A 26,438-nucleotide genomic window follows, 5' to 3' on the forward strand; every position below is an offset into this window, starting at 1 on the left:
TTTTTTACCAAGCCAACAGAGACAACAAATCATACAAACATGTGCACAACAATTGAAATTTATTTAAAAATAAATTAAATTTTCCTTCCATCATTTCGTTTTATTTTATAAAATTCTTACACAAGGATTACATATAGAGAATGCGCGACATTCGCACGAACCGCCTCTAAGTGTGCATGTGTACGTGTGTTCGCAGGACACCCATGTTTTCCAGTCGCTGCTAGTAAGTAAGTATGATTGAATCTTTAGTTTGTTTTACACCGGAATTTCGAATGGTTCATCTAGGCTGCAAATTGTGGAAATTTTCGTGTCTGGGATTCTTATCTGGGTAGCGAGCAGATCTCGCAGGACGTTAGCTCGCCGCGGTTGATGAAGGTGCAGTGGTTGCATGTCCAGGTGTTGGCGTCCAAGTCCATTGCCTCCGATCCAGAAGCTCCGGCACTGGCCGAAGCTCCACCACTGGGATAGCTGGTGGTTCCACTGTAATGGAATAATCAGCAATTAGGAATATTTCACGGTAAGATTAAGTTTTGGGTGAGGAAGGCCACTCACCCACTGCCGCCGGAACTGGCCTGGATAAGCGACTCGAGCAGCTTCCACACATCCACGACCTTGAACTGGGCGGCCTGGTTGGGGTTCTTGGTGCGAACTGCCTCCAGCAGCGGACCCATGTGCTGTCGCAGCGGCAGCATGTCCATCTTGTACAGGTAGACCAGCAGGTGGAAATCGGAGATGGCCTCCAGGAACTCCTCCTCGCCCCAGGCGGACAGATAGCAGCTGAGTGCATTGAAATCCTGCAGGTGGCCATCGATGTAGCGGTTCTCGATGGGGAATGGCTGGCGCTTGTCGTACTCGGTGAAGGTGTAAATGGGTTGCAGCGGTGTGGATGCGGGCACGTCCACCAGCAAATACTCCACGGGCAGGGGGCGAGCCAGCCGCTGCACCTCGTTGCCGTACAGATCCTTCTCCTGGAGGGGGCGAGAAATCAAGAGGGAACGGCGGGTTATAAGTGGATTTACCAAGATAAGCCCAGTCAGACTTGGCCCAGTGACCTACATTAGATATGGGCCACAAAGCAAGGCAAAAAACGTTTGCTGACGTCTGATTTGCTCTTTGCTCCTTTTACCCCACATTCTGTTCTGTTTCTCTCCCTCTCTATATCTCTCTCTCTGTATAAAAGCTCGTTGGCGAGCAACCTGTTAGCTCGGCAATGACCTTGCCCACATCCATCAAGGCCGGCGGTACGGTTCTCGTCTTTGGTCTTGGACGCAGAGCAGAGGGTCGCCAGATGAGACGGCATGGCATTCACTGAGCCAGCAAAGCCAGCAAAGCCACTGCATCCCTGAAACTATGCTGCTAAAATGAAAACTCGTTCCGGCATTCCCCTGACTTCTGAAAGGTCACAGGTCTATAGTTTATGCTAGTTATGAGAGCACATTCAGTTTATTTCGATTTTAATTGGCAACCACATGTCGAAATGCATGAGTGATTATCTCTACGCATTTGCAGTCTATTTTTGGTTAATGATCGAATTCTTTAGTAGCGAGAAATGATGATGAAATCGAAAAAAGGCCGACGGATTTTGAGGTTGAGGCGCGACGTGCCACGCCCCCATTGCCTTTATAGCTTTAGTTCCGCGACAAACGCAATTAAGCTGGCTGACTGTGCATGTCGTGGGATGGCGAATAGGGGAGAACGGGGGCGTTACAGAGGCGTCATCATGACAACAATTTCTTCCCACCCAGCAGCAGTGCATCCGATTGGAATGACATTGCTCACACTTCCTGAACATGCATAAGTTAATTAGCTACGTTATCCAGAAAGTGCACACCTAACGCAGTTTGCAGTTGGTGGAATATCTGATGGAACAGATGGACCAACAAAATCAATGGACGTACATAATAGAGGTTGAGCAGGATTTCGGACGAGGTCCTTCTGCTGCTTTAACGATGTTAAACTTTCAGAGCCACTCAAAATGTGTTGCATTACGAATTTCCGCTTCCGTTTGCGTCAGCGGTGGCAAATTAAATTTGCAGCTAAAGTTGGGTTACAGCCAAGTGCCTCATTCGACAAAATGCTGCAGTGGCATACTTGTCAATCTTTTGTCAATTAACAACCCGAAGGCAGGACAATTGAATGTGGGTTGAAATCGGATTGGTTTTTTGAGACAATGCCAAATTACACGACCTCCAAGCCAAAGCCACTGGAGTTTGTCATCAGATTGTTTGCAAGATGTCATACAAGCAATTACAAAATAATTGATCATATAGAATCTATTGTGCGAAGGAATAACAAAAGGTACACACGACTTGTGTGCTTTAAACTGACTCAATATGTGGAAGTTTAATTCGAATGCCCTATAAAACAATATCGCAAGCTAGCAGAGTGCGATATTTAGTAATAATAAGACTTTAATAATTCGTTGTCTTGTCGAAATATAATACCACATGTATATAGGTCACTTTACCATTTATAAGCTTGTGTAACAATGTTGGAGTAGCGAGAAGTAACAGAGTAAGGTATGCAAAAATATTTGCATGCCCTGTGAAGCAAGAAAAGACACCCAAACGAGAGGAAAAACAGTTTGACATTGACATTGGAAGGAGCCAAAAAGAGAGAGAACCGCAGCCAGGACATCGAGAGCTTTGCAAGCTCTCTCCTCCTAGCGGTATAAAAGCCACTTCCTGGCGAGTCGAGACTGCATTTGCCAACAAATCGCGAAAGGGGCAGGACGAGCCCAACTAAGAGTAGCGGTGATAGTCGAACGGCACGCGTTTCATCCTCGGTTATTTGTATTCCGAATATACCCATGTAGTTTTTCTTATGTTGGCTAACATGCCTGGCCTGAAGGAGCAGCCCCATCCGATGCGTAGACTCATTAGACAGCTATCAAACCATGTTCTGGACGGCGGTAGCCTCCTCCACACTCTCGTCCAACAGTGCCGAGAGCTCGGCGGGATTGGCCAGTGCGGCGCCCAGTTACCAGCAGCAGCACACGAAGCCATCGCCGCTGAGAGCCTCCGCCAGCAGTTGGCAGCTTAGTAATGCAGCATTCAAGTCGCGCCTGCAACAGCAACAGCTACTGCACCAGCACCAGCAACAGATACAGCAGCAGCAGCACGAGCAGCAGCAACAGGAGCAGCAGCAGCAACAGGAGCAGCAGCAGCAGCAGCAGCAGCACGAGGGCGCATCTCATCAGGAAGTGCAACCGAATAGGGAGGAAAGACGGGTGGTGGGGCAAAAGACCAAACTTCAGACAGCAAATATCAAAAAAAAAATCAGTCCCAAGAGTGAGAGTAAAATATTCAAAGCTTTCACCTCCTGCAAGTGCACCCAAAAGTAGGAGTAGCATCACGTGCAAGTGTACAAATGACTCAACAATAACAACCGAACCACAAATCGAAACTGATATGAAATATTTTTTGATGCATTTTCAAGGTAGAAACATTGAGACATTGATGAAAATACAAACCAAAGGCACTATAATAACAAGTAAAAACGTTCAAGTTCCTGTGCATTTTTAAGTGAAACAAAGTAACATTAAATCCATGTAATGTGCGCAAGTTTTAAGGAATAAAACATAACTCTCATGGTAAGATTTGCATATTCTGGGTCTGAATTATATTCTCTAAACAAATATATGAAAGCATATCCATTACTATATATTCGCTTTTAAAAGATGGCTCCCATATTGCCTTTGATTACTCACAGACCTCTGCGGTTTTCCTTAATCCGCAAATTTATTATCATATCTCAACGGAAGCATATTTGTCAGATACTCGCCACATTTCATTTCGCATCCATCAAAGTTTTGCTTTGATTAGCACATGATTTGACATGCTGAAGGTTAATTTGCATGATTGAAGTCGGCCAGAAAGGCTTTTTGGCCGGCGGGGCAAAGGCCATCAATCAAAAAAGGACGATTTCCGCCCAAAATATGTTAATTATTTGTCAACTCTGCGCGCAACACTCGTATGTAGGATGTATGGAAACTGAAGAAAATCTACTAAAAATCTACACATTTAAATTAATGTTTTGCTAGTCAAGGAGGAGATGTAAAGATATATCTTCCTTATATCTTCCCATACCTCTTCCTTACCACTTTGAACGAACTTTCGGAAATCAATTTGCTTGCTCTATTTGATTATCTTTAGTATTCCTTAGTTTTTCTACAACTTTTGCTGTTTTATAACATCATTATAATTGGTTCTTTGAAATGTGCTGCGACATAAGTAACTCAACACCCTTAAAGTTAAAATGCATTAGTTATTTTTAGGAAGCCAAAGAAAGTGAAAAGTTGGCATTGAATCGATGGGAAACATTTTCAAGGCAAGACTGTCAGTAATCGCACAGCCCCTTATTGCCACTTGGCTGAAAAATATGAATTGCACACTTTACCATATGGCTGGGAAATTCTCAGCACGTTTGCACTGTCATTAAAGTGGAGAAACCAATTATCGTCCAGGCCCTAGTCCGCTTATGGCAATTAGCAAAGGGGAATTTGCGGTTTAGTCTGTCCAGGAATAGAGGAGACCTCCTCCATGCTCCTCCTCCAGCCACATCCTGCCACCCGCCTGCACATCGAAGGTGACACACAGGCACGCAATAAATTTTTATTGCCCAGGCATAAAACGAAAAGCCAGCACAATGTCCAATGGGCCAGACCAACGCCCAGCGGCACTGACAATGAGTCCAAGGAGAAGGAAGTGGGCCAAACGGAGGCGAACCAGGCCGCAAATTGCTTATCGATTCGCAGATTTGCCTTCACCGATTTTTTATGATTTTAAGCCGAATACTCGGCCCGAATTCGCTGACGCAGTTGTGAAAATTGATTAAACGAACGGAGGCATGGAAAATTCTCAGTTATTCAGTGCGTTTCGCACATATGATTCGCTGCAAATGATTTTCCCGGAATACCATCAATGGGCCAAACTTTGACTAAGGAATATTTTTCACCGAGAATTCATTAAGACCACTGTAGCAACAGTTGCATTAAACATCAACCAGGTGTTTTATCTGCCGTGGAAAAGTTTTAATTTCGTTGGGGAATTGCATGTGTTAAGCGAGAGGCTTCAACAAGTGGCAAACATAAGTGTATTCCCACGTATGTACATATATTTCACCTCAGACAAATGGCGATTTTGGAAAAATCCCCAAGGCAAAACACGACACACATGGAATTGTTCAAGAGGCCTCTTTATAAATGTATGTTGGCAATTTTAATAAATAAATCGGATTTGTTTCAAAGCTAAAGAGTTAACAAACATCACAAGTTCAGACGCCCACGGAAGTAGTATAAATAACTTTTCTAAAGCCCAGTAATCATTTTGACTATTTATACCCAATATTATTGCACTTAATCAACAATTTAGTCCAATTTTACACCATTGACCTTTGATAGTTAATAGGTTTGCGCAAAAGTTATCCAATTAAGTCAGGCTTACACAAACGAAGAAAAGAATAAAGGGACAATTGCTGACTTTAGCCCAGCAAATAGAATTTGGGAGCAACATTTGTCAGACGCACAGTTTCCCTAATTAGTTCATTCAAGGTGTCAACTGCGGCTTGATGGGTGTAAACGTGGCTAAATGTGAGTTAAGCCTGAATAATACTGACGGACGTGGAGCGGTTAATTTATTGCGGACTTGGTGCCAACTGAAATCTGTCATTGTCTTCCACTTGCTCTACTTTCCCCCAGTTCAAAATAGAAGGCAACGCACAACTGCGGCATCAACAATTGTCATGAATAAAGGGCGAAACATTTTTACGCCAAATTGTCAACTTAACTTCCCGTCTAGTAAACAATTACCGAAACGAATTTCGCGCACATTTTGTGCATTTTTATTCTAAACACAGCACTCCAGCAGGACATAAATATGAATTTGTGCGTCAGTCTGCTACGGCATTTGTTTTTTCCTGTTCAAAATTCGCTTCGCTGGCGGAAAGTGCGAAAAAAAAGGCAGACGACCCCAAAAAGTAGGCAATGTTTTATGTGTGAACGCATAAGGAAGTTCCTGCTGTAATTGCTGGGGCCAGCCGAATTCGCAGGCAGCTTAAGGAATTTGCATAATTTTGAGAGAAAGGGGGAAAGTAAATGGCAGGCGAATGTGAAAGTGAAAGACAAACATACAACCAAGAGTGAATAATAAACAGAAACCAAAATAAGCGTAAGAAATGCCAGAAACGTGTTCCTCGCCGTCCAATGGCATGGAAGGAAATAGAACTCTAGATGGGCAAGGAAACCTAAACGTTTGAAGCCTTCACCTTGGACAGGTGTATTGTAACACAATGAGGGAAAATGAGGACAACAAATAGCACGAAAGGTCACTTCAGAACTCATTTTGCAAACAATGTTTGCCAGTTGGTTATTGTTTGTTTTGTACGCCGTACAAATTGCACAGAAAATGGGGGCTTTAATTCAACGTGTGATTTGACATTTTGTACTCGGCTCCATATTAATAGGCTCACATTTTTCATAACATATGACACGTAGTTAAAGTAATATTTCACACACTTCTTACATATGTATGCTCATTTAAGTGCATATAAGCAGACTAAAATAAAGTTCCCTTGCTGACCCAATAAAACCACTCATTTGTGCAAAATCTGGTTAAGCAGCAGTCGCACTTACCTCTATGGAATATTAATTAATTTGTTTAGCCCCAGTTCAAGCCAACATATTCAACATAAATAGAGCAAAGTTTTGGCTTTTGGTCAACACGTTGTCCGAATGCGATGCCATTTCCTCTGGCAACTGGCCAGAGTTTTGTGTGTTGCCAAGGCCAAATTGATGTGACCCCCGCCGAACCGCTTGTTACTTATTAAATTGGGGTTTCTACTGTTGGAAGTCCCACGCCAAACAAAGTTTGATTACACAGCTTAGAACAAAGTCGCAATAGCTGCCACACGGCAAAAACTTTCTCAAGGGGTCGCACAAAGAATTAGGCCCTAGTCTTAGTAGCAACTTTGATTTCTTATTTTTTTTTTTTGTTCGGAGGGGAAGGTGTAAGCGGAAGGTTAATCACAGGACAGCACAAGTATAAACAATTTGAAAATTTACAAAGTTTTTTGCGGATTAAAAATCAAGAGTCAAAGTAGGAAATTCAGAGAGATGTTTCCGACAAAACTGTGACTCAATGATGAGACATACAAGTCAAATAATTTAAAGTCTCTTTCAACTTTTAACGAGTGTAGGTAGGTGAAAAGGCCTTATTTATTTATTTGCCAAAACAGGAACTTTTCAATTACGTTTAGTTTGCTTATTTATTTATGGCGCTCAAGATGCTCAATTAAGTGCAAACAAAGTTGGAGACATCTGTGGGTGATTTGTGCAAGACAGCAAATTAAACTGGGTTCCCTAATTTGTAACTTTATATATACAGATTTCTCCTTTTGAAAATGATTAACCCAACATGATCAGAGTACGTCGGCTTAATAAGTTTGTAAATTTCATTGGTGTTATACCTATGTATTTTTGTTTAAATTTTATACTTTTTAGTACTGACAAAAATGGAGTCCATCCAGGTGCCAAAGGAGCTGAAATCGCTGCTGAGCTGCGGTCTATGCCATCGCCCGTACGATCTGGCCACCGGCCTTCTGCCCCAGGAGCTCGCCTGCCGGCACAGCTTCTGCAAGAAGTGCGTGCAAAGAAACACCGACCACAACTCGTCCGAGTGTATTTGCAATTTGTGCGGATATCGCACGCAGCTGGATGGCCAGCAGCTACCGCAATCCGTAACCATCATGTATCTGCTCCGTGAGCTGCCAGCTTTGATTCTGGGCAGAGCCATGTTGGATTTTTCGTACAAAAGGAGCAGCACTATTGAAATGTCTATTGAAGAAGCACCCAGCAGCCCATCGAAAAACTGGGTGGAAGACATCAACGTGGAGAGCTTTCTGGCCACCAGTGCGGAGCACTGTTTCATCCATGCCATGCCGAACTCCACGTGGTGTCACAATTGCCAACGTCTGCTGTGCCGTGCCTGCTCGGATGTCCCATTGCACCAGGACCATATCCTGGTGCGCCAGGTTGATTACCATGACCTTATCAGCCAACTGCTCAACTCCGAGTTGAGGAAGATCAAGAGCACGGCTGTCCATGCCAAAGAGTTGGCCACCCACGAAATGGATCTACTACGCGAGCTGTGCGAGGCGTGCTACCGCGTTCAGTTGCATGTGAAGCGTGAGATGCTGGAACACCATTCTAGCATGGTTGCGGCCTCGATGATCGGTTGGCATCGACTAGCCGAGCGGGATCTGCATCGAGTCGGTAGACTTACTGGAGCAAAAATGCTGCAGGTGCTCGCCCACTTGGCCACACAGCGGCAGCGATACGAGCGCCAGTTGGACCAGGTGCACTTTCAATGTCGAATGCAAGCCGCAATTCAGGAGAACGGGATGCAGGTCCTGGACTTTGAGACTCTGAATAACAGGATCGCACGGCTACGCAGTCATCGTCGGCCCGGTGCTATTCCCGCCAATGTGGGGCCACCGCAGGCGCTCATCCTCACCAACTACTGTGTGTACGCCTACTGGTGCGAGATGCAGCGCGAAATGATTCCTCCACGCCACAGGAATCTGACACCGGATCCAGAATTACTGCCGGAACCGCGGCGAGCTGTGGTGCCTCCGCATTTCAATAATAGCCTGCGGGAGGTGGAACTTCTGGATTATGTGCAGCAGATCGAACTCGAGCAGTTTCGAACGCTCAGTCAACCTCCGTATGATGGTTCACACGAATCCTCCTCGTCGCCGAACAGCAGCAGCAGTACAAACAGCCAAAGCAATTATATTGCTCTAGACACGGAATATGGACTTCGAGAATTGGTGCGCCAGTTGCAACAGCAGCCGCAGCAAGTGCAACAGGAACAGCAGCAGCAGCAGCAGCAAGTACACCAGCTTACCCACTCAATTTACCAGCCAGATGCGATTCTCGTCAACTCGGTGGAGCCGCAGCTAATTGGTCAACAAAGCCATGATCATCATCGACAGGATGGCGGTACGAGTTCATCGGTAAGCATTGTGCGTCAGCCCATCGTTCACTGTTACCCCATCTACTTTCTGGACATGGAAATAGCAGGAGAACTGGCCGGACGGGTCCTAATCGAGGTGCGATCTGATGCTGCTCCCCGGATGGCGGACAACTTTGGGGCGCTGGTGCGGCACGAGCGGGGCTATGGCTATCGTGGCTGCACTGTCTTTCAGGCCTGGGGAGGCGAGAGCATCATCACCGGCGACTTTGAATCGCAGAACGGACGCGGTGGGCACTCGGCCTTTGAGAGCAGATACTTTTTGCCAGACGAAACGGGATTGCCGGCACATCGGGGAACGGTTGGTATGCGCAGGGGACAGCGGCGACAGGACAGAAGTGGATTTGTGGGCAGCCAATTTCGGCTGGTGCTAAACGAGATGCGATCCTTCACCGCCATTTTCGGATTCATTGTCCAGGGCATTGAGCTGGTGGACCGAATTGCGGCCAGTGGCAATGCTCTAGGACGCCCGGCCCTTAGGAGCATTATCCGGAATTGTGGGGAATATCATTTAAACCAATAATAAGTCCGACTGATCCATTAGCTAATCCTACTTATCGAACAGTATCAAACCGAAAGCTCCTAAACACTTTGAATGTACAACACCACCCAATATCTATTTTATTCTTGGAATGCAAATCTTGGTATAAATTTTGTAAAAATAAACGATCAATGTAAGACACTTGAAACTCGACATTTTCAGCAACAGAAGCCAATTTTTTTAACAAAGAAAGAAAGAATTTTTATAAACAATTTACAACTTATTGAAACGTTTTGGATGCTATTTTAAATAAAAAAAAGACTATCAATGATCTATAAACATTTCAGATTCATGGACAAGGTGGAAATTGTAACAGACCTTGAGTATTTAAATAAGTTTAGCTTAAGGAAAACGACACTAAATGTGCGTTGGAGCGCTACGACGATACCTGGATATAGTAAATTAGCTACAATAAAAACTTAAAAATTTGAAACCACGAGTAAGGTGAAATCCAAATACATAGCTGACATGTAATTAATGTCAATTCAAGTTAATAATTAATATGAAATAAACCTATTAGCAATAAGTAAATAAACGAGATAGTTTTCGGTGTCTAAATATGCATTTGATGTGATCATAACTAAGGCTATGTTTGTGATGGATGAAATAATGAACGCCAAGAATAGCCATCCATAAAAATAAGGGAATCAAGTAATAATATGACCTTAGCGATGTAAAGGAAGGCAAAGAATCTTTTTAGGAACAAATCGAAATCAATTTTACGAAATTTGTAGACTTATTATACTTTAAATTATTTTAAGTAATCAATCAATCAACGATTAACTTCAATTGAAAAGAAAAAAATCAAATCGAAATCTTATATTTTCCAAAATAATAAAAACGCGTATCACAATTAAGCATTAGATAGAACAAAACAGTTTGGCAAAATAAAAATAAATAAAAAAAAATAAGGGTAATAACTGGAAAATTGTGATTGGCTTGGCAGTTGCTCAGAAAGTTATTTTAACAATTGAATATGCGCTAAATAACAACATTGTTTATGAATGTCCTAGGTATAGGAAAAATAAAATGAACGTTTGAAGGAGAACCCAGAGCAATGATGAGAAGTACAAACCGAGAAGGATAAGGAAAATAATGAAGTTGTTCCATAAATAAATCAACGTAATCCAAGATAATGTAAGCCTCTAGATGTCAAATGTTTGAATTGGCGTTGCTCTTGACACCCAAATTTTCTTTGCATGTATCAAACTGAAAAACCAAATCCCATTCGTATTGATGTCTAAATATGGAAGTTGTTTGTGTAAATGTGTGAACGTAATTCAATAAAGGTTGCCCGATAACTGATTTTGCTTGAATGGGGGGGAGACTTTCTAACTTACCTTATAGAAAACGTCGGGAACATACTGCTTGTCCGTGGATTCACGCACGTAGCCCAGCTCGGGCGCATCCTTAGTGGGTATCAGACAATTATCGCGCACCAGAGCCATGCACTGAGCCGAAACCGCATAGCCTTCCATGTGCACTTGTTTGGTTTTATCTCCTGTAATGTTAAAAACTATTTTGGTACTAGTTCATTAAGCAGTATTAAATCGTGAATCTTACCTGTTACACAAATGGTCACAAACTTAGAGCCGAAGACGCCATTGGAGGCATATTTACACGGATTTGGATGTCGATTCTGCAGCTCGCCAGCTGTGATGCACTCCTGGGCCGTAATAAAGTGCGACTCGATGCCACGGATCTGTTTGACAGTGCCGATACTCGCATCGTCCGTGATGAGATCAGTGAAAATCCAACCAATCTATAAATGTCACAAAAGTCAATACTAATGCTACATAGCTACTGTCTATAACTAACTAACCTTCTTCAGTCCCAGCGCACTGGCTACGGCATCCACATCGTCGGCGAACTCATCCGGCTGAATATTGATCGAATCCCTGGTAGACTCTTGTGGCGGCTCATAAATGGCAGCCACCTTGGCCCGAATGCCCAACGGAACATCAGTGTGCTGCTCGTACGTCCCATACAGATATCCCATGCGCTGGTGTCCTGTGGTGCGCCAGTAGTTGAGGAAGCGCTCCACGATCTTAGTGTTCTCGAACATGACGTTGTCCACGTGGCGATATGTCTGACGATTCAGCGTAATGGCCGACGGCTGGCACTTGGAGCAGATGCCCTTGGGCCATGGTGGATGCTCGCGACATCCCGGCTTGATGCGGCAATTGATGTCGTCGAAGACAAAGTACTTGCCCTGATCCATGCCGGATGTCTGCTTTCGTATGTACGAGTGGAAGGACAAGTGCTTGATATTGTGCTCCTTCAGATAGGACTCATCATAGGGCTCCAGTGCGGAGCAGTGAACGCAACGGCCGTTGGCATTGTGGTGGCACCTACAAAAAGTTATAGGTTGATCAGTTTAATTTTACAATTAATTGTATAATCAAGGCCTACAGCTTGCTATCACGTTCGCGCTTAATGGTGCCATCAGCCTTGCTCAGAGCCTGGTCCACGTCATCTTCGATCACATTGAAGGATGGACGAGCGCTGTTTGGATTGCTAATGGTGCTAGTCTTGAACGCCTGACTGTCCAGGACAGTGGTGCTAGTGCGCTGAGAAGTGGTGAAAAATGCAGGTTAGTCCCCGATCGTTCTGCTCTATATGATCAACTTACGCGCGATGATGTGCCAGCCATCTGTTTTAAGTAGACCATGTCGCCATGCCTCAAGGAAGTCCCCACCAGCTGGGAGCCACTTGCCTGCAGCTCTGTGAGGAAGTTGCGCTCCTTGAAGAGACCAAATCCATCCACCTTCAGGGCATTCTGAACGCTGTCGTACAGATGCTTTAGATTTGACTTGGGCGAGATCTCGATGCGTTTGATGCCCTCCGCCGACTGAACGCGAATTAGCTGGAATTAACAAATGAATAACAGATTCTAATTAGTACTAGGACAGGTGAATTTGGCAATTTCTGATCCAACCGATTGTTTACATAACACAAACAGACGATGGCGCACAAAGGCGTAGGCGAAATTGCGCTTCTTGTAGATGAATTGCTCGAGCAGCAGTGGTGCACAGGCCATTTTCTGGACTTTCTGGACGGGTCACTGGGTGATGGGCGGTTGGGTGGGCTCTTGTGTGGGCGGTGGTGGGTGGTAGATTGGGTAAGGGGGATTGTCAAGTGTAGCTATTAGCTACCAAAGCCTGTAGGGCTTTTTGCTTAGTGTTTCGAACTGTACGTCATGAAGGCGCGAACTTGACTGCGGAAATTTATCTGGCATCGCAATTAAAAACAAATGCAATTCGTTGCCAAAATGAGTGCATAGTTAAAAAGAGAACTAATGCCTGTATATGTAAATTCGGATCTGTAATTGTATGAGCTTTAAATAAAAAATAAAACAGCATTTTGAAAGACAAGCTGCATGCAGTTTTAAAACAAAAAAATTATATTAAATTTGTATTTAAAATTTTAAGTTGTGCTATTTACTGGTATGTGCAGTTTTCTTATTTTACAAAACATATATTTCAAAAATTAATTTTACGCAGAGACATTTTTCTGAGTGTAGCACCCTATCAACCAGAAATTGCTTTATTAGACAGAAATATCCTCAAATGCATTTCCCCCAGGCGGATTGCAGCCAACAATTGTTAATAATTTATTTGGTTTTTGGATCGGTTTTTGGTCTCAAAACCCCCGCACACTCCCCTCAGTCCTACTGCCGCCTAGACTGCACTCTTTCAGTGGAAAATCTACAAGTCATGGTACCATTCAATTTCACCGCCAGCACCTTTGGCCGCATTTCGGGACTTGCAGTGGATTTGCACTGCCGGGAGTGCTTCCAAATGGGTTCATTATGCATTATATGCTTCGCTTTTGCCGGCTGAAATGCACTTTAAATATATTTTCCATACATTTAGGCAACAACAACAAACGCCAGCGAACTGGAAAACCGACATTGTTTGCCGGCTTTTTTGGTGGGTAGCTATAGGGAAACACTTGACCAATTTCACTGCACACACTTCACCAATAAGACATTCGCTTAGTTTCCACCCTAAATGCACTTTTTAATTTTTTATCAACAATTTACTTACAATTTTGTCATTTGGCATTGTAATTTTGTCTCTGTCTCTGTCGCACAGCTGTGGGGATGGCGATAGTCTGCCCAGAGGTGGAGAAAAATCGATTACTCCCGGATATCGATGTCTCTATGATCGGTTTCTTGTCAATTTAAAGCGATTGTTAACCAATCCCAATTAATCGAAAGGTGAGGCGGGCTATTTTAAAAAAGGGAAATTATCTATTAGCTTCAGGTAGACTTTGTGCACATTTATTAATATAGCGGCGTGTTATTCTACAATTAGACAACAATAAACCAATCGCATTCTAGTGGAAGACAGCGTATGAAAGCAGTGGGGGTGATCCCTCCATCGGACTTCAGTCGTACTTGAGGTTGCCCATGCAAATGTACTTGATGTCCACATAGTCGTCGATACCGTGTTTGGAACCCTCCCGTCCGACACCGGACTCCTTGACGCCACCAAACGGAGCCTCTGCTGCGGAGATGATGCCTTCGTTGACGCCGACCATGCCAACCTCCAGTCGCTTGGCCACCCGGAACACCTGCTGCAGATTCTCGCTGTAGAAGTAACCGGCCAGGCCTCTCCTGGTGTCGTTTGCCTTCTTTACCGCTTCTTCTTCGTCTCGGAACCGTATGATGGAGACCACTGGACCAAAGACCTCCTCCGAGTAGAGTTGCGCCGAGGGTGGCACATCTGTGACAATTGTGGGTGCGTAGAAAAGGGATCCCTTGTCGGGCAACGGCTGTCCGCCCAGAATAATGTTCGCCTTCTTCGACCTGGCGTCCTCCACAAAGCCACTGACTTTGTTGAACTGCATCTCGTTGATCAGTGGTCCGATTTGCACATCGCAACCCTGACCATCTCCGATCTTCAAAGCTTCCACGCGTTTTTTCAGCTGCCCAACAAACTTATCGTAGACGCTGTCCTGGACAAAGAATCTATTGGCGGAGACGCAGGTCTGTCCGCAATTCCTAAACTTCGAGGCCATGGCGCCATCCACTGCTTTTTCAATGTCCGCCGAATCGAAGACAATGAACGGAGCATTGCCGCCGAGCTCGAGACAAATCCTTTTGATGCCATCAGCAGAGTTCCGGAACAGCAGTTTGCCCACCTCAGTGGAGCCCGTGAAGGATATACCCCTAACATCGGGACTCTTGCAGAAGAGATCGCCAATGGGAGCCGCTTTGTTTGTGGTGACCACATTTATCACACCCTTTGGAATGCCAGCGTCCACTGCCAATTTGGCCACAGCCAGGGCAGTAAGAGGAGTGTCTTCTGAAGGTTTCACCACGACCGTACATCCTGCGGCCAGGGCGGCTCCTGCTTTCCTCGTAATCATAGCCATCGGGAAGTTCCAGGGCGTAATCAGCGCCGCCACCCCAATGGGCTGCTTCATTACTATGATTTCGCGATTGGGCGATGCACTGGGCACAATTTCGCCGTAGATGCGACGGGCCTCCTCTGCAAACCACTCGACGAAGGCGTTTCCGTAGGCCACCTCCCCCTTCGACTCGTTGATCGGCTTGCCCGACTCGGCCGTCATTATCTCGGCTATCTCCTGCGAGTGCTGCTCGATCAGTTTGTGCCACTTCTGCAAGACGAGATTAGATTAGATAAGCAGAAGTAACTTGGAGACCAGAGGAAGAAATAATGACAATGACCTACAGTCGAACTTTCCAACTCTATAGTCCCATCATATTATATGATGGTCTTTATCTGTGGGGTCAACAATCAGCACCCCTGATAACGAGTGATCCCGGCACTCACCTTGAGCAGGTTGGACCGATCCTTGGCGGTCAGGGATCGCCACTCCTTGGACTCGTACGCCTGCTTAGCGGCGTCTATGGCCTTCTGGGCATCCGCCACCGTCATGTTGGGCACTTTGCCGATGACAGCACCATTGGCAGGATTCCGCACCTCGAAGGTCGCCTTTGCATTGCTGGAATCCACCCAGGCGCCATCCACCAGGGCCTTATCCTGCACCAGTGCCGAGAATCCTCGCATTCTGCAGAGGCTTAGGCTGCTTCCTGTTCGTGCGACTCCGCTGAGCTGTCGCCACATTCTGCCGGCTGCTAGAAATAAACAAACTAATTGCAATTAACAATTGGCTACTAATCGATTATTAACCGGTATGTGAGTTCGCTTGCTTTATCACCTTTTTATCACCTGCGGGGGGTTAGAGGCGTTTCTCTTATCTGCGACGTTATCGGGAAGACTCTCTGCTGTCCACAGCTGCAGTTCTAGCTTCTATTGGGCGCTTTGATTGGATTTAATTGATTTTAATTTTTTACGCTCCGAACCAGCAGAGCCTTAGAAACTGCCAACTCGTTTTTTTACTATCAACAGCAGATGTTCGCGCTCTTAGGAGCTGCCAACTGGCAGTCGCGAGTGAACCGCGAAAAATGTACCATTTGAAAAAAAAGAACTGCTTGATAACATTTACTTTTTAATTTACTCGCAGCGGATATTAAAAACATATTTTCAGCTTTTAAAAATATAAAATATTTAATAGAAGTACATCCATAACGCAAAAAATAAGAACCTAAATATCATATATTGATTTGCCATAAATATTTCGCCTGCTGTTATCGAATGACTTCGAGCTATCGATCTTCAGTTATGCAGCAATCACCTTCTGTCAGGCAACTGGGCGGCAGCCGTTTGACTTTCAAAAAGAAAAAGGGAACGACAAAAAAAAGAAAGTCCATTCCAAGTAAACTTCCTGATTCCCATTTTTAGTCGTTGCTTTTCAGCGATTTTAAGGCAGCGCCACTTGTCCCAGCAATCTCCGGACAATCGGTGCCTTTCGCCCGATCTGCCCGATCTTTTTTGCATGCGCCGCCAACGTGGAGCACTGTGCTCCATTTATTATGACTTTGTAGCCAGGCATCACGACCATAGATTTCACATATGCCGGCAGCGGTTCTGTCAGAAGGTGGGTCTCCTAACCCATCCTAAGCACTTAGAAAAATGTGTGCACTTAGGGCTTAAATTTGTAAAAATTAGACCGATATTCAGACAACTATCAGTTCTTTGTAACCACATTTTCCATAAAGTTTTAAGGATAAGCCAGAAAATGTTTTGTATAAATATTATAATACTAATAATTTTCTACATTTTACTTCAAATAGAAGTTAAGCTCCATTCATCTTTTTCTTAATACTCTTTTTGCTAAGTGCCATTTAGCATTAGACAGCGGTAGGTTCTGCCTACTGGGCTACTGGTCATGGAGCTTCCTCCTCCGGCGCCTCACCTGGTTGGGGCTTCCCTTCGCCCAGGAGCCCGCAATCTGTGTTGCAAATTTTGTCAATAAATTTTGGCTAAGAATGCCAAAACAGGCGGCCGCCACACGGACATCATAACTGTTAAGATAAGATTGTCCAGATGGCGATCGCATCCCCGGACCAGAACTGGAGCTACGGAATGAATTCAATTAGTTGTGATTTAAAACTAATTGAAAATGCGTCTAGCTCGGAAGCAATCGTGAATGCTGCCGGCTCCTGTCGATAGGTGTTTAAGTTATTTGTCTTAAGTGCTGCCGGGAGGTGTGTTTCCATGTCCCATTCCAGACTGATCAAGATCAGGATGCACGGAGAGAAATATTTCATATACTCATGAGTTGATATATCACAAAATCAGTATACCTAGTTAGCATAACATACTATTAGAATCCTTAAGAAGAGCTCTTCGGTCCCGTAACCCCTGTATCTTTTATGTTTTAAGAAGATATGTATGCGTATTTTAAAAAGCTAATCATTGAATAATAAGATAAAAGTATCTGCTTATTAGGTGAACATTTTGTCAGTGTTACCTTTTCAGCGAAGGCTCATCAGGAACCCATCTAATGAAGCAGTCAGTCAGTCAGTCAGTTCGTTGGCACTCGAAACCAATCTAATGTCTACTTAACTGCACAATTTTGACAGTTTTAATGCGCTGCCATGGCCGGCGAATTTATGGGGCCCCTGGTTTTTATAGAATGCAAACAATTGACAGCCCAGAAATAGGCAGCCGTGTGCCTTTTGTGCCGGCTAATTGTAATACGAAATCATAACACGCCATAAAAACGACACAAAGCTGGAAAGATGCGATCGCATCGTATCGTATAGTATAGTATAGGGATCATGGTCTTTGGGACCGGTTCTTCTGTGCTGTTTTCTATGTCTTTCGAGGCGGAGGCCCTGTGGAAGCCCAAGACGCCGCCCTGGCAGCTGGTCAATGGGAACAATGATGTGGCATTGGCCATCTCTTTCGTTGCAAAGATGCTCCGTCTCTTTCCATTTCGGTAGGATTCCAATACACTCTCTAACGCGAGGCAGTCGAGCCATAAATCATGTTTGGAAACACGTTCCTTAACGCGAGAATAAGAATAAAACATCTGTTGTTCGGTTGCTGTCGGTTTGGGATCTGATCTGGTTGCCTGGCAGCTTTCTTGCGAGGACAAAGGACTCGCAAGCTTAGGGCGCAAACTGGTTGCCAATTGTCCTGGCAATGTGGCAATGTGGCAAGATGGCACGAAAACAAAACAGCCGCCGAACAGATAAGTGTCGTGATCGACTCATGCAACAGCAGCAGCTGCTCCTCGGAATCAGCCATCCGAGGATGGGTTACAAATTAACCCATTGAGGACACGGAGGGCGGGTAATATAGTTCCCAAGCCAATAGCCAATATGCTATTCGAGAATTTCATTACTTTGTGCTTAGTTATGCACAAGTATCTCTATATGATAACTAATTGATATAGCATTGCTTCTTTATAAAGGAATACTTAATATCATTGGTATCATATATTTATTTGCCTTGGGGTTGGCAATATAAATGGGGCAGAGCTTAAGCTTTTATAGGGTTAATCTTCGAAAATGGCCGCGGCTTGCAGGATAACAGCTTTTCAGATATATGTGGGCTCTGTCGCTCCTGTTTCCTATCCCTCTGGCCGGTTCGGATTCGGATCCTGGTGGAGATCCTGCTGACTCACCTTGGCACGTGTGCTTAACGATCGCATCTGCAGCTGCTGGCAAGTCAAGTCGCAGGGAAATCGAAGAAGGACGCAGAAGGATAGAGACGGAGCTGAAGACGAGGACGAGGTCGGAGCAGCTGCCAAGATTCCTTAATTTCGAATGTCCCATCCTGAACCTGAACGAGGCGTCCTGAATGCGTCAGCAGATTAGCTCTGTCCGGGTGGAAGCAACACGTGTGCGCTTGTGATTGCGATCCCGGCGCAGGATACCCTCTCCTTTCCCCTATAACGAGCCTATTTCTTCCTTCTTTATTTTATTTTTTTTTTTGTGTATAGAAGGTCCCCGCAGCCTGGCTTAATTATTGTTTACCTTCGCATCAAGGTTACGGCATTATGATTATGCCCTACTTGATTATTATTTCATAATTCCGCCGCCCATTGTGTACCTCTCCACTTTCCCCGGCGTGTCCTGGCATGCACTGGAACTCGATCTCGTTGTCCTTGGGCCGCACAAAACGATCCCTTATCCGTATCCATTGTTGTCCTTCGATGTACGAAAATACGCCTGGCCAACCCCAAAGAATTCACACAACCGATCACCCGAATATTAAAGATTCCGAAATCTAGGCGTATCATAATACCCTTCGAAATGAATTGAAAATTGCTTTCCTAACGAGTGCTTTTGTGAAAATATCTTTCTTCCAGGCGCATCAAATTAAATTGTTATGTGAAAGAAAATTTCGAAAATTTCCCAAGTCAAAAAGTTTTTCATTTCCGATAATTTGATTGATTTCGGCGGGATTATGGTATCCTGCAGAGCAGAGGAGTTGAGTGTTATGTTTCAAACTTGTATTTTGCTAGTGTAAATATATGAAGTTTAGATTAATCCATTTGATTTGTAATTTCAAAACAGCATTGTGCAATAATTTATTATCTAAGGGTATTTTAATTACGAACTTCCTTTCGACCATTCATATTTATCTGCGCATAATCCTTCTGTTCGTCCTTCTGTTGTCTCTGGATAGGAAATATTAAATTGCGCATTCCGTTCGCGTCTCCTTCCCCAAAAGTTGGTAAAGTTCAAATTTGGTACATTTATTGCGACTTACTCATTGCGAAACCTGGATCTCCAAAAGTTGGGGTTGATTTTGAACTAGAAAATAAGCACAAATGCACTGCAATTATATTTGGTTCCTTTGGTTCATAACTGTCAAATATAATTGTCAAATGAAGAGAGTATTTACTTATAAACATTTTTAAATACAATTTCTTAACTTACTTATGTTACTTTAAGTTACATATGTACATAATCTACATTATTATCAGAAGAAGGTATTTTTCTTGCAGTGTAAAAGCAAATCAGCGTAGAATGGAAGACCTGAGCTCTTCACCAACTGCTAGGATTGGAAAAACTGTACCGAAAATCGCTTAAAAGCGCGTAAAACCTAGTTTCAAAAGCAATCGAACGAACTACGCATTGGGATTTGATCCTGGCATGAATCATACATACATGTGTGCGCTAGCATTGTTTTGTATAATTTATGCAACCCCAACCCCAACGCACAATGCCAAAGGCAGGGCGGAAATGGGGTGGCTCTGCTGCGCCACCCTCCCCTCCCCCTCCCCTTGCAGCATCTCCATCTATGGGGTAGTTCGATGGCAGGATGGTACACAAGAAAAAAGCGACTATGCTTAAGAAAAGGAAATTCCAAGACCTACAATACATGCATTTTATCACTAAAAAATATGCTATTCTATACATTTCACTTGGAAAACGCTTTACTAAAATACCATGATCTTTTAAAGATCCTTACTTGAGTTTAAGTGCTGAATTTCTTTGAGTGCACGCCTGGTGCTGTTCCTGGTGGATACCAGAAAAGTCTGTTGCGTAGTCCTGGTTCAATTGCGTCGTCGAGGGATTCTCACGCTGGATTTTCCCAGTTTCTGTCCTTGGCCCTGCCCTTATCCGTGTCCTTATTCATGTCCTTGCCCTTGTCCCTGATCCCTGTTGCCTGATGCCTGATGCCCGGTCCGTTTTCTTTGCATTTTTCCACGTTGGCTTGTTGTGTTTTTGATTTGGGTAGGCCTCAGTTGGTTTCGCCTTTGTGGGCATAATTATGCCTCCGTTCTGGAACCACCGCATTGCATTCACATTTAAATCCGGTGCAGTGCAACATTTCTCATTTCTCAGATCGCATTTCCGCTTAATTGTCTGCGATTGTAACTGGCCAAAAAGGATGGGAATAAACATATAATGGAAAGGAAGCGGGATGAGGACGAGATGATCGCGATGATCATTCGAAAAGCTCACGGCAGCTGTTGTCTCTTATTTTCGCCAAGTTTATGCCAATCGCCCGAAACGCATAAACATATCAAATTACGACTATCGAATTTTGTAAAAACCGGAAGTTTTTTCGTCTTTTAAATCGACAAAGACAAAAGCCCACTTCATTGGCGGCATTTTCTTTTCATTATTATTTTAATTTACACGCAAATTCTCATAAATTTCGACAGATCATCTCATGCAACGCCCTTGAGTGGACCAAAAATAAAATAAAGAAATAAAGGATCTCCTCACCGGCGATCTTGAACTTTGCGTACCATTTCGATTTTCGATCGCTTGATTTGCTTTCAAGTCGCTGCAAATACGATTTCTGTTACATTTTTGTCGAGTTTAAGTTGGCATTTGTTTGTATTGAACAAACAGAGGTGATCGCACTGCAAACAAATAAATCAGCACTCGTAAAACAACGGCGATCATTGGAGTTCAGTGGAAGATTGGGTGAGATCTTCTCTGCGAGATGGGGTTAGCTTCACCTCCAGGCGTAGGTGAAGTTCATTGACGCCTCAGTTGGGCTACTTAATCTCCATTGCTAACAGAATCTGTATGTGAAACTAGTCACTCAGATTTTTTATACTTAAAAGACGTTTTATCATCATCTGGCTTATTTGTTGTAATCCTTTTAATAACGTATGTTTAGTGGCCTTGCTAATAAATCCCGCTATTAAGTCAATGTTCCCGCTGATCTGGCGGCTTATCCCCCAGCTGAGAATGCAAATCCATCAAGATTGAATGCTCGAGTGCCTCACTACTGGAAGATTGTGCGCTTAGATCGCTTTGCAGCCATATGTGTGATAATGCCAAATTTGCACACCATCGATCGGATGGATGGGCCAGTTGCCCGAGGAGGGTTATTCGCGCTAACAACTTCATTGCGGACCACGGACAAGATTGCAAATTGCGAGAGATCGATCAAAAATACTTTCACCTTGGCTCAAATGAGTCGTGAAATTCGGTCTTGCGCAAGAATCCTGCAAATGCAATTTGCCACAGAGGGGTTCCAATGTATCGAGATGATCCATCCGTTTTAGTGCTGCTGCCTATTGTCCTTTTTTTGGGCCTAAGCCGCAAGCAAATTTGTTTGCCGCTCGAGATCGATCATTTTTGGGATCGTAAATCACGGCAGGATGTGCAGGACCAGTGTCCTTTTGTCTTTGCCCTGCCATTGTGCTCGAAATGTTGTTTTTCTTTCGGCTTTTATTTCTGCTTTCCTCTACTGTTTGCATTTCGAAATGCAAAATATGAGCAAAAAGGGAAAGGAGGCTGAGACGAAGAAATGCTGACCGATCTTTTGGCGATATGCAAACATCTGCCATTGGCCCTGTTTACTTGCCTTTCGACCACTCCGCACCGCTGAACACAACTGTACCGAGGATTTGGTAGAGATCTTCGTTCGCACTTATTCCTCATCAATTAGCTACGTGATCTACCAGGAATCGGTGTAAGGATCATAGTGGAACCAATCACTCCACACCTGTTATTTAGGACACTATTAGCTACGTGAGCGCGCCTCGCGATCTTCACTCAAGAAAACTCAAGACCACGTAGGATCAAACGTATGCATGCATTTCTACCAGCAGAGCAGCCCGAAAAGGCTTAGGCCAAACCTGTTGGTCCGCCTAATGCCGCACATTAATTCAATAGGCCACGAAGGAGGATCGTGGGTTCGTTCATGCATGTAGATCACCGCAGCGGATCAAAATAAAGATCGAAATGCAGACTGAAAGCCTGAAGTTTGAAAACAGTCGGGTAAAGAGGACCAAAACAGGTACAGGTAGTTCAAATCCTCTGTCTGCGGCTCGTCTACAGGATTAGCGTTAGAAAAAGGATCGATGAATGCGCCAAGGATCTGGCCGCCGATCGCCAAGTGAAGAGGAATCCCTTACAGGCTCGGTCCATTCCAATCCATTCGGGCGGAAGTAACAGCTGCTGCCGCTGATTCTTGGGTCCTGATCACCATCTTTTCGGTCCATGTAAGATGGGTTGGCAATTATCGATGCTGCAGCTGTAAAAATGCCGAAAAACAACAGACCCATAAAGACGGAATCAATGCGAAAGCTTCGCTCCCACACAAAAAGCTTCCTGCGGCTACGATCGTTCCGGTGCACTGCCACAAAAAGTCGAGCATCTTGAAAGTATTCTTTGTTCTCAAAGTACTAAATAGCAACAATTTATGATTCTTCCCCTTTTTTTAAGTACGACAAGACGTATAGCTTATAATGAATGCAGTTTTGGAAATTGTATAATATCTTCTTGCAGTGTGGAAGACTCTCTTCTGGCCCAAAGATGCATCTCTGTGTTTGAGCCTGTTCTTCTTCTTCGACGGCTGTCGTTGTCGCACCTGTCGCACAATTTATTTTTCGCCCAAGATACAAAAAAGCCCAAAAAGCAATGCAATAACCACCGAAAAAATACGAAATAAAAAAAAAACTGGGCAGCAAAAAGCAGTTGCTTGATGTGCAGCGCATATCCGTTTGTCTTTAGCTTCCTTTTGGTAATGACGACAGAGCCGAAAGAAGCAGCTGCCGTTCCAAAAACATGGCCAAGACAACAGCAGCGAAATGGCCTGGTCCTGATCCCCAGATACTCGGATGTATCTGCACTTTGCAGTCTGCAGTCTTCAAAAGACGCAGGCAAAGATGCTTCCCAGCTGAATTGAGCTTGGGCTTGTAATTTGCAATCGTTCACATGCTGTTCTTGTCCGATTTTATTTGCTTTGCTTTATTTTAGATGCTCTTTTGTGGTCATAAAGTTTATCTGCCTCCCTGGACGAAACGCAATGGAAAACGATTGCCAAAAAAAAATAAAAAAATGTGCTGAAAAATCTCCTTCTGTTCGCCGATTTTGGCGAGAAACAAGAATTGGTTCACACAGCCACTTTCGGCAGTTGTAGATCAATGTCACATTTATGTTTTGATTTCAGATTTATAACTTTATTAAAAACATACAAGAGGACCAACATTTATGGCCGTGTTCCCTGACACTTTAAATTACGCATTTCGCTGTTGGCCAGGGACATTTCACAATCACAGGAAATAAAATGAAATGCAAATTATATTAACGATAGCCCATAAAGTGGTTTATTGTTTGGAATAAATTATTTCGAACAACTTAGCTAACACGGTATCTGTGATTTATTTTAGTTTTATTAAAGAAATGCTACTTGTTACTCTGATTTTTAACTTATTTAGCCAATTATACTATTCTGGATATCCCTACCTCTTAACTTATGTACGCAAAATTTTTCATATACCAAACAATGAGGTAATCCGAAAATGGTGATAAGTTGCAACGATCATTTTTGTATGTCCAATAGTTAACCTTAACCCCTTGTTGCCCCTTGGGTGCTACTGTGGCAGCTCCGCATGTGGAAAACAAATTGCTTAGAAAACATAAACAAATTACAGCAAATTAATAAAGCCGTTCGACGGTTTTTTAATGGACCAGAGGGCAAACCGAAGAGGGGATCGCTGGGAAAAGGCACATAAACATATATACATACATATATCCCCTGATCGGGGTGGTGGCATGTAAACGATAATGTAATGGGGAGAGAAAATGCCATGGCTGAGTACCCGATTTTCCCTTTTGGCAGGCACTCGTCAAAATGGGCGAGATAAGACCATTTGGTATGGTTTGTTTGGGGCCCAAAACTGAGAAAATATCAAAACATCATTTCGAACGCTTCGCAAATGGGCGAAAGGAAAGTGGGAGGGGCAGCACCTTTGTACCGTTACCGGTTCTTAAAGACGCAAAAGGTGGCAAACTAGTTTCGCCGCTGGATAGTTGGCCTTCGATGGCTGCGTTCTGCGATACCTTCGTCCTGACAATAGAAATGGAAAATTCAGGCAAACAGGAGCAGAAATGGGAAGGGACCAAGTAGAAGAAGAAGCAGGAGAGTGCGTAAGCCGCAAGGATCAGAAGGATCTGGAAACAGATGGTACAGCTGCGCGGAATACAACCAAAGCTTAACCCACTAAGGATAGGGGTTTCTAAACAAGTAAACTTTGACCTCTTGAAAATTTATGATACACTACATTTGAAACCTATCGTGTTATATTAATAAACAAAAGTATGTTTTCAGTACTTTTAAATGTAAGTATGTATATCATCTAACCATTGTAACTATAAGCAAAGATGGGTTTATTTATATGCAAAATGTAGCTTGCTTATTTAGGGGTTAAGCATCCAGGGGCTGGGGAATCGATTGGCATTCGGCAGATGTTGTCCTGTGGCACATCCTTTGTAATTAACAAAGGAGTGCGGTGGAGTCGGCGGTGAGAAGAGACCTCGAGGCACGGGTTAAGCCCATTAAAAGTCCCCAACGACTCGAGCCCGTTTGTGTGTACAGTTGCCATTGGGATCGTTCAGCCGCGCTCTTAGTCGGTCCTTCAGTTAGTCAGTCATTCAGTCCGTCAGTCAGTCATACCGTCAGTCATTTAGCCACTCAGTCAGTTTGCCAACCTGTCTCTGTTTGGCATCACCTGCCATCGCCATCGTCTGTTGTCTGTTAATGTGTTTAATGATGCCCTGGCCATCGGCGATCTCAGTTCAGTTTTCATTTATGCTAAATTGCGACTCTTATGCTGCGCTGCAAAAAAGCTGAAATATTAGCCGTCCTCATTATATAAGTACAGACACATTGAAGATAAGCATAAAGCACAATTACAAGCCGAATAAAAAGTTAGTAAACTTAAATCCTTTGTTGGTTTCATTTTCGAAATATGTTATTGATCTTACAAATGATCTTAAATGCCATTAATTGATTTATAGTTCTTAGTTCTTTGATCAAGCTTAAAAAGGATCTGGTTGAAAGAAATGTAATAAATTTCATGGTATCTTTTTCATAGCTAAGCGATCAGCTCTGCTCAAGGTGTGACTATGAGACTCTGTGCCACTCCAGATGTGTCCGGACATGCCTCGTGCCTCAGCGATTGTCCTGATGCGCGATATGCGGGCAGCGCGGGTCTTCGTCTTCTGGTTTCTTCATCGATCTCTAGCCACGCGCCGCAACTTTCCTCGCGACTCTCGGTCGCACTCTTGCCGCCGATGCACCTGCTCGCCAACCAAATGTAAACCCAACTGGCCACCGAATGTGGGCCGCCCTAATGGAGTTGTCCCCGGGCCCAAGGTTCGCAACTTTTACCAGCCTGCTCTGGGCGATCATTAGCTGACAGAAGGCCTCACTCGACGGACAACATTTTTTGGGCTTTAAGTCTTAGTTAAAACTTCTTTTTTGGGCTTCTAGGGGATCTTCTATGCATTCGGAAGGATACAATTGCTGATGTTGGGATATGTACCTATAGTAAGTCAGCAATGAATTTGCTTTCATAAATATACATTAAATCTTTTAAAGTGTATCCTTTACGCAGAACTTTCCATATCTAAATATGTCTCTTAAATTTAAAAATATATTATAAATTATTCTAGAAGTATCCTAAAAAAATCTATTAGGTGAGGCTTTTGAAATCCTTCAAAATCAGTGGCTGCATCCTTATTTAGACAGTCTCTTTCTCGTATGACATAACATCCCCCT

General features: G+C 43.9%; 4 protein-coding genes across 13 annotated transcripts; 2 read left to right on the forward strand and 2 right to left on the reverse strand.

Moving 5' to 3' along the window:
* Positions 1-43: 43 nt before the first annotated feature.
* Positions 44-13,693, reverse strand: Npl4 (Nuclear protein localization 4). Of its 3 annotated transcripts, none has more exons than NM_170231.3 (8): positions 13,620-13,693; positions 12,203-12,436; positions 11,983-12,140; positions 11,393-11,921; positions 11,134-11,332; positions 10,911-11,071; positions 553-968; positions 44-480 (listed from the first exon to the last, which is right to left on the reverse strand). In NM_170231.3, the coding sequence occupies exons 1-8, from the start codon at positions 13,635-13,637 to the stop codon at positions 321-323; spliced, it is 1,875 nt and encodes a 624-aa protein (NP_733110.2). In that variant the 5' UTR covers positions 13,638-13,693; the 3' UTR covers positions 44-320. The 3 variants fall into 3 exon arrangements, with proteins under 3 accessions (NP_733110.2, NP_001163731.1, NP_651407.3); NM_001170260.2 differs by having other exon boundaries at positions 84-480; NM_143150.4 differs by lacking the exon at positions 13,620-13,693 and adding an exon at positions 12,509-12,776 and having other exon boundaries at positions 84-480.
* Positions 2,697-3,482, forward strand: CG5079 (uncharacterized protein). The gene has a single exon (NM_143148.2). It carries the CDS (start codon positions 2,897-2,899, stop codon positions 3,341-3,343), a length of 447 nt encoding a protein of 148 aa, NP_651405.1. The 5' UTR covers positions 2,697-2,896; the 3' UTR covers positions 3,344-3,482.
* CG5071 (uncharacterized protein) lies at positions 7,445-10,869 on the forward strand. Of its 4 annotated transcripts, none has more exons than NM_170232.2 (2): positions 7,445-9,012; positions 9,077-9,710. In NM_170232.2, the coding sequence occupies exons 1-2, from the start codon at positions 7,510-7,512 to the stop codon at positions 9,101-9,103; spliced, it is 1,530 nt and encodes a 509-aa protein (NP_733111.1). In that variant the 5' UTR covers positions 7,445-7,509; the 3' UTR covers positions 9,104-9,710. The 4 variants fall into 4 exon arrangements, with proteins under 4 accessions (NP_733111.1, NP_001247305.1, NP_001303432.1 ...); NM_001260376.1 differs by having other exon boundaries at positions 9,080-9,710; NM_001316503.1 differs by having other exon boundaries at positions 7,445-10,869.
* Positions 13,694-13,835: 142 nt separating the features above from the next.
* On the reverse strand, positions 13,836-15,955 carry Ssadh (Succinic semialdehyde dehydrogenase). 5 transcript variants are annotated; one of them, NM_001170261.2, is made up of 3 exons: positions 15,774-15,955; positions 15,375-15,676; positions 13,836-15,198 (listed from the first exon to the last, which is right to left on the reverse strand). In NM_001170261.2, exons 2-3 carry the CDS (start codon positions 15,666-15,668, stop codon positions 13,963-13,965), a joined length of 1,530 nt encoding a protein of 509 aa, NP_001163732.1. In that variant the 5' UTR covers positions 15,669-15,676; positions 15,774-15,955; the 3' UTR covers positions 13,836-13,962. The 5 variants fall into 5 exon arrangements, with proteins under 5 accessions (NP_001163732.1, NP_001014665.1, NP_001014666.1 ...); NM_001014665.2 differs by having other exon boundaries at positions 15,375-15,694; NM_001014666.3 differs by having other exon boundaries at positions 15,763-15,955.
* Between the last annotated feature and the right edge of the window lie 10,483 nt (positions 15,956-26,438).

This window comes from Drosophila melanogaster, chromosome 3R (assembly GCF_000001215.4).
Source record: "Drosophila melanogaster chromosome 3R".
In the NCBI taxonomy this organism is placed as follows: Eukaryota; Metazoa; Arthropoda; class Insecta; order Diptera; family Drosophilidae; genus Drosophila; species Drosophila melanogaster.